This window comes from Trachymyrmex septentrionalis, unplaced genomic scaffold (genome assembly GCF_001594115.1).
Source record: "Trachymyrmex septentrionalis isolate Tsep2-gDNA-1 unplaced genomic scaffold, Tsep1.0 scaffold44, whole genome shotgun sequence".
Lineage (NCBI taxonomy): Eukaryota > Metazoa > Arthropoda > Insecta > Hymenoptera > Formicidae > Trachymyrmex > Trachymyrmex septentrionalis.
In genome coordinates, this window is record NW_017305611.1 from 7,488 (window position 1) to 15,736 (window position 8,249).

At 27.8% G+C, this 8,249-nt stretch overlaps 1 protein-coding gene across 2 annotated transcripts in view; it reads right to left on the bottom strand.

Moving 5' to 3' along the window:
- LOC108751425 (peroxisomal N(1)-acetyl-spermine/spermidine oxidase-like) overlaps positions 1-8,249 on the bottom strand; it is a 13,723-nt gene that overhangs the window by 2,839 nt on the left and 2,635 nt on the right. For both annotated transcript variants that reach the window (XM_018491622.1, XM_018491623.1), the window contains exons 2-6: positions 6,704-6,775; positions 3,045-3,215; positions 2,614-2,881; positions 918-1,131; positions 152-385 (exon numbers count right to left, since the gene is read on the bottom strand). In XM_018491622.1, the coding sequence (XP_018347124.1) occupies positions 152-385; positions 918-1,131; positions 2,614-2,881; positions 3,045-3,215; positions 6,704-6,773 (957 nt within the window). In that variant the 5' untranslated portion in view covers positions 6,774-6,775. The remainder of the gene's footprint in view (positions 1-151; positions 386-917; positions 1,132-2,613; positions 2,882-3,044; positions 3,216-6,703; positions 6,776-8,249) is intronic.

Below are 8,249 nucleotides of genomic sequence, written 5' to 3' on the forward strand. Positions count from 1 at the left end.
TATAAAATTATGTATATTTATAAATATTCATACACGTTTATATATGTTTATACATATTTATACATATTCATACATGACAAATTTATTATCAGGATTAAATATATAATGTATAACGATTTTTTCTTTTACAGTGTTATACTGTTAAAAACACCTCTATCGCACGTTGTTTCTTCTGCGGCAAAGATGGCACAAACATTGAAGAATGTTTATCTTTCAGAACACCTAGCGATCCAGTGAATATAACATGCGATGCGGAATACTCGCATCCATCTCTGGTAGTCACTGTCACATTCTCGCCTGAGCTATAATTGCAAGTTGTCACAACTTTTTCAAACTCTATTTTTTCCATTATTGGCAAACGTTCCTCTGGATTTGGAATCTTTTGCTGATAAAATGATTACATACATTTGATTAGAAAAAATAATAGATAAGATATTAATTATATTACTTGATTAAGATGTATTAAAATATTTTCTGAATTTATATACTACGTATATATAGTCCTTTAAAATGACTTTTCGATCTTGAAACGCAATCAAAATGTTAAATTATTAATCAATTTAACTCGTGATATTACTGCGATAGTTTAGTAGAGTTTCAAGAAAAATCATTTTGGTGCGAATTTTAAAGAACTACTTACGTAGTATATACTTTCATACAGAAACATACAAATCCTTAATATCTAATTAGACCGTTTAAGGCATTGATTTCTGTAGGTTGTATTTCTCACGGTTCTGTAAGATTTAAGATTATTTATTTTATACTTGATTAATTTAATTTGAAATAACGATCACTATTTTTTGATAATAGAATACATTTTACATTTTATTGTTATGTAAAATGAAATGTTATTGAAAACACTTTTATACATCACGTTTCTAGTTCAATATTATTAAGTAATTTAGATGATCTTTTACCAATAGCACATCAAAAATCGTTTTATAACCACGTCCTTTCCAATTCAACGTAAGATCGCCTTCGCATTCCCAATATTCTATAAGACGTTTCGCAGAAACGTCAAACCATGTGTCGCTGCAATCTGCAGAGTTTTCTAACTTTTCTATCAAAGATAAATATTCAGCAACTTTAGTACGATTCATGAAAGGCTTTTCGTCAAAAGCTTTATAATATCTAGAACATTAATATAATAATGATTCAGTATATTTATACATAACATATTTTATCAAAATATTAATATTAATATTAATTTTGTATCTATACATAATATTCAACCATAAACTTCTATAACTAGACTGCTGATTCAATCCCAAGCAGAACAACAAGTCATTGTGATATCAAAATGATTCCAAAATGATCATTAAAAATCACATCCGATTCATTTCAACGTTATCTTGACGTTATCGTGACTTGTTATTCTGCTTGATGTATGTCAGAAAAAGATGAACTTGATCCTTCCAAGCTGTTCTTATTTTAATTCAGATGTCCATCCTATGCGTCCTGTCTGACAGCATTGTGTGAATTTATGTGAAAACGTTATTACAATCTATTTGTAGAAGTCAGCTGTAATTTCAGTTTAATTGTCCTCAATCTCAACACGAAATCTATAAGTAACGGTTGTGATTATTCACAAACATGGTTATCTTTAAGTGACGATTGTGATTAATTACAAACATAACAAGTTTCTTTTGAAACTTTACTTATGCATGTTCCATACTCATGTATAATATTATATATGTATTATACGTGTGTAAAAAGTAACGATAAAAGTAAGGGATTATGTTCCTTGCCTCATCCAAAAATGTTATAACGATAATGTTGTAACGGTAATGGCGATTAATACTAATACTCGACTATAAATCTTTAACACGTAAATACAGTTTATGATGAAATATCGTTTATACTCATTTACAATTAATACGAAAATGTATAGAATGTGTACAATTGCTTATATTAATTTGCCTTTGTTTCAAATACACTATACTTGATAAAAATGTTTATAGTATATTTGCTGCTAAACATCTGATGTAGATATTTATTTGTTGATATAAAAGATGATTATATTGCTGCTTGTAATAAACAATTACGATTTGTTTATTACAGGAGGATCCCGTTTGTTTATAAATCGAATGCCTATATCATTATTTGCTTACATTACTTTTGCCGACAGTTCGTTTGCGCACAAGTAAAAATTTTTAATAAAGTCACATTGGTCTATATGTATTCTTGCCTACATGTATTAATACGCGACATGTATAGTATTAATGTGCGAAAGTGCATGTAAGCAATCGAGCTGTAAGCAATAATTTTTGTGCGCAAACAAATTGTCAGAAAATGTCATGTAGGCAAATGATATTCTCAGCAATCGATTTGTAGCAATTTTCTTAAGATAATAGTTATGTAAGACAGCACGGTGTGGGTGTATTTGATGGGCGTGCATTTGGCGGTATGATCGGACAGATATATACGCGCTTATTCAGCGATCTTTAGAAATTAATATTTGGTTAACTGCTTCAAAAATTGCAAAATGGTAAAGGTAAAACTTTTCGACTTAGTTTGTCATCTCTACCTATATACAAAATATTTGGCGGTCATTCTAAGACATCCTGTATAAATGAAAATACATTCTTAATGCTGGAAAAAACAAAAACTTACTCTCTTATAAAATAATCTCCTAAAGATCCAGTTTCATTTTTTAATTCTTCTTGATCCATTTTATCCATAATATTAAAATAAAGCGTTAGAGCCTTGGTACTTTCCTCGTTGGGCATTATTTCACCATTAATGGTGATAACTTCATATGTACTGACGTCTAACAGAAAAGCGGATGAATTCAGTAGATTATGTTTAGAAGCAAGCTGGAACACTACATTTCCAGATTCTCCATGGACCCACTCTGCACCAAGATCTACTACATTTTCACCTGAAAATATTAAAATGCATACGTTAATGATTATAAATATCTATAATAGTTTAAAAAATGTAAGATTGAAAATTAAAACTATTATATTTTAATATCAAAGATAAAATGAAAAATTAAATTATTTTATTTGTCCAAGATTAAAATATGGGATATTATTATTTACCAAAATCTTTGGTATTTATTCTGCCACCGATCCTATCATTGGCCTCCAATATTACAAAATCGTTTACTCCTTTCTGTAACAACCTGGAGGCAGCAGCAATACCAGCTGGACCTGCTCCAATAATCACAATTTTTGTTTGCTTCGGTAAACTGCAAGCTCTTGATGATTCCCCTGCATCCAATAATTAAAGGTATTTGTATATTGTCAGAGATAAATATGAATAATGATCTTAAATTAGCTTAAATTGTCTCAAGTAAATAATTCATTTAATTGGTCAAATGGTCGGCTAATTTTCATTTTCATATCGTCCCCTGCTTACAGTAAAACATGTGGTTATAATTACAGGATCTCGTTTTGCACTGTAAGCAAGAGTTGATGCAGGTGTGGAATAGATTTCGTTTTCTCAGTGTTTCTCTTTGTGTTGATTCGTATCAGCGAGTGTACATTATAATAGACATATGTACAATGTCTTAAACATCTGCGTTCTATTAAACTCTGTACATTTCAATTGGTTTTTATATGGACATACTTGTTTGAATAATTTATATATGATTTTTGATTTTAATTATTTGTTAGAATTCCGGTATGTTAATTTGATTGTGTTTATTATTTTGTAAAAAGATTTTTTATCTTTTAAATGAACTAGAACTTTTTCCAAGAGATATGAAACACATTTTACTGTTTAATCGTACGTGAATAATGTCGAGTTCTACATCAAGACTCACTCGAGCTGTTATTATAAGGAATACCATATGCGGGCATTTTCGATAATTAATTTTGTACAGCGATTTTTGTGATAAATTAATGTCTCTGAAGAGGGCTCAATCCGATAGTCAAAATTTGTAACTTGTTTTTTTATTATTTTTTTTATTTTTACTTTTCTTTATTTGTAATTTATTCTTTTTAATTATGTGACAATTTAAAATGTGTTTGACTCTTACCTTGCCCTTTTTATTTATTGTTATTTATTTTATATATAAAGAATCTTTCTATCTGTTAAAAAGATTTTGTTTTGTAATTGCAAAATACTTACGTAAGCACCAAAGGATCTCCTAACTCGTTTAACGTGCTGTATCTACGAGTACATACTGTTCTATTACTTTAAAAATAACACAATTTAAAAAATATGAGGCAATATGTTAGATAAAGATTACGCTATCGCGTTCTCATCGAAAGTAAACTAACTTATTTTCACAGTCTTTCCGTCAAATTGTTCTTGTAATACCTTTATAAGAATTTTGTATCGTTTTTGTACCCATACAGCACGGTAATGTTTTAAAAATTGATTTAAATCGTACATGTTGGACGTTTTGGACATATTAAAAACATTCAGATTAGATTCATGGATATTTTAAAAACATTCAAAAATTATTTATCTTTTTCTCATAAAACTCTAAGAATTTTATGAGAAGAAAATAAACAATTTTTATCTCTTACAGTTTTTCTGTAAAGTTATTAGTATATGAGTAAAAAATTAAAGACCAATTTTCGGCAATTTATAATTAATATCTTATTAACTATTGCAAAAAGTGCAAAATGGTGAATGGAATAGAAGACTTTTCGACTTAGTTTAATCCGCTTTACTTGGCCACAAAATATTTGGCAATTTTTTTGGGACACTCTATATATTTACGCGGAAATCGGTCGAGCATACAGAATGCTCACGCATGTGGTATTGCTTGACATTGATCGATTCGATGTGTAATATCAATTCATGATCTTTCTACATATCTATATCACAGTTATATCCACTAACATCCAGTGTTCTTGAATCATCGCAGCAGCAGTACGATTGCATAGGTTCAGCATCGTAGGATGGGAGTAAAGGAGACACGGCAGTATTTCATGCTGTCTTAGCGCCGAGACACTATAATAGTACCTCCAGATACAAAATTGGATTAACCACTTAAAAAAATAAAGAAGTTAATTTCCAAGTGAGGAAGAGAGCATTTTTTTCAATTATAATTTTGTCATGTGTGTTCCGGAATATGATGTTAATCAATAATACTTATTTTAATAATAAAACTGAATTAATTAATATGCGAAAAATTTTTTATGTCTCACAGATATTGCGATTCAACGGATATTAGACGTTTCAGCAATATCTCTTCAATATTAAATCTACATTCGCGATATTGCTGCGATGTTTGCAATGTTGCAAATTCAACATTTCTGACATATTGATTCAACGTTAGTGTACTGTATAAGATATTTAATTATGTTTTTAAGAGTATATTCTTTTTACCGACATTATTTGATTAATCAATAATTTTTTGTTAAATTGGAAAATAGATTTTTCCTTCCAGTATTAATTTTTTAAGTGCTATTTTTTTAAATTAAGGGACTGACGTAGAACATTAATTAGTTTCTTTAGCACACTATATACATAGTTATATTATATTTTTTAACTCCTTTTGCTAATAATTTTTCGATAAAGAATAAAAATGGCTAAACTTTTTAACCCTTAATCGAGCGCGGTGCGGCCGAGTGACGCAAATTTGTTTTTTTGAAAAATTATTGATAATGCAGATCTTTTTTTTATTACCGACCTTTGATATTCTTCATTTAACGTTTCAACCATAAGGTAACGCAACTGTCGTACTAATTTTCCTATAAAATTAGCTAGCCTTTTATCCACTCTAAAATCAGTATGACACATTTTGCGGCACAGAGTACTGCGCGCACCTCAAAACTTAAATAAAACCTTGCTTATAGGTATAAATAATTTTAATAATGCGAAATGTTGAATTGAACTTTTAATTTATTTAAATTTATTATTATACATTTTAATTTATTATTTTTACTCGTAATAATGTTTAATATCTGTTTAGGTAAGAGTTAGGTTAAGTTGTATTGTAGATAAAATATAATTACTATTAATTTATAATTACTATTTTTATGTTTTAAAAAGGTTTATTTCATATCATTATTCTATAAAAGCACTGTTATTATTTTCTTATATTTGATTATAAATTAATATGTCTTTATTTTTTAACAAATCTCTTAATTTTTATTTTATTTTTAATTTTCTAGTTACATCTAACTTCTAATTTTGGGTGCCGATATTCATTGCCAGTGCTGAAAATCTGTAGCGCACACAACGCATATTATATAATTTCAGCACTGGCAGTGAATATCGGGACGCACTCTTTATAAGAAAGTAGACATAAAATTTTAATATTACAGTTAAATTTTAATATTATATTTTATTATAAATATACTTTACTTGCTTTTATGATAATCGTCCAATTATTTATCCAATTATATTATAACTCTTACATAATAATTTACGGCCTATTGATGTTCGACGCGCTCAGTTAGATTAAATGTTATTTAAGATCATAACCTTGACTATATATTCATATTTCAAGATCAAGGCTAGTTGGAGATGAATTCCCTGACCAGGAATTTTACCTTTAATAACATCGTCCTCAACCACAATCACTTATCAATAATACGATATTTATATATATTACCCAGTCAGAAATAATAATAAAATCGACATCAAATCGACGTCAATTTAATGTTTTCGACGTCGAGTCGACATCGATTCAATGTCGATTCCATTATCATTTCTGGATATAATGACGCAAAATACTACTAGGATGAGTTCCTAACAATAAGTAACATTTGGAAAGATAATCATAAATTTTTCTTACCGGTGGATCGAACGGAGGCCACGTCAAGTAGGATAAGAAAGATTGTAAACAGACCAAAACGAAAATCCATTGCTAAAAAAAAAACGTATAAGAATCACACAAGAATATCGAGATTCTACAGCATTTGATGAAATGAGCTGTTGTGACGATTAACAGCGGTGAAATCTGTGTATATCTTTTTCATATTCTATTTCTCCCTCCTAATTACACAAAAAAATAGATATATAAAACGATAAGTAAGAACAATAAAAAGAAAGAAAGAAAAAAAGAGAGCGTATGGAATATCAGAGTGGAGAATATAGTCTTATCTTCTCATAATGTACTGGGGTCATCAAAGATATAGCTGACGTTGTAGTCTTTGCAATAATTCAACTAGATTTGATGAAACAAGTAGCAATCATTAATTACACACTAAGAATTAAATTATAACACAAATTATAACCAACAGAACATTGTAAGGTAAAATTGCCGAAATCGCATAAGTTCCTAAATCCACTATCTCACTTAAAAATTCAATTATTGCATTTATATGTTTTCTTACGGATTATTTAAGAACTACATGGTATTTCAACACTACTCCGTTGAACTCGTGATATAAAGCGTTATTTATAATACTCCTATTAAATAAAAAAATCGCGCTAGCGTTCCTATTTTTCAATGTATTTCATAACAGAATTACAGAAAGTATATAATAAATAGCCCAAATCTTGATCATTTGTCGTATTTTAGAATATTATTAAAATTAAATTAATTAGACTAAAGTGTACTTTACATTTTTTTAAAGATTAAATAAATTAAAGTGTTAAAAATGCTCTAGTTTTCTAAATCCCACCATAATGTAATATATTTTTTAAATCGCATTACAATCTAACTTTTTAAATCGCACATTACCTAATATTGTTTCATCTTTTACATTTTTATTCTACTTATTTTTATGTAAAAATGTATATTGTAAACTTACAAAGTATTTATTTTATTTCACATAAAAATTCCTTAAATTACTTCTTAAAATTATCATATGTTTCAGAAATTATCAAAAATATATTTTTAAGTTTTTAACAGCATAATAAAATACAATTTTTTTCTTTTCTTGTGTAATTTTTAAATTTTTTGCATTATTATAATATAAGGTTTTAAATGAACAATATTGATATGGTATGATTTAGACAACGAATTTCCTCATTACCAAAATCGCACTATACTGAAAAAAAGTCTTTATTTTAACCGTTATGATAACACAATAAAATTATGTAAGAATTACATAAGAATAAGAAAAGATTGCAATTTATTGTGCTGTAAAAAGAGCTCAAGAATATTCTTCATAATTTCAGAGTTATGAATCTTTAAGTGAAAAGTGCTTTATCCTAACTCGTATGTAAATTAAAACTATAATAATTACAAATGAGAATGTGCTTATTACAGTTGTAACTTTGCAAGTGTAAAATATAATTAAGTAATATATTTTATGTATGGCTATTTTATTATCTGGAAAAAAATGTTTTATAATAAAATATATATTGTATAATTTTATATAATTTTATATAAA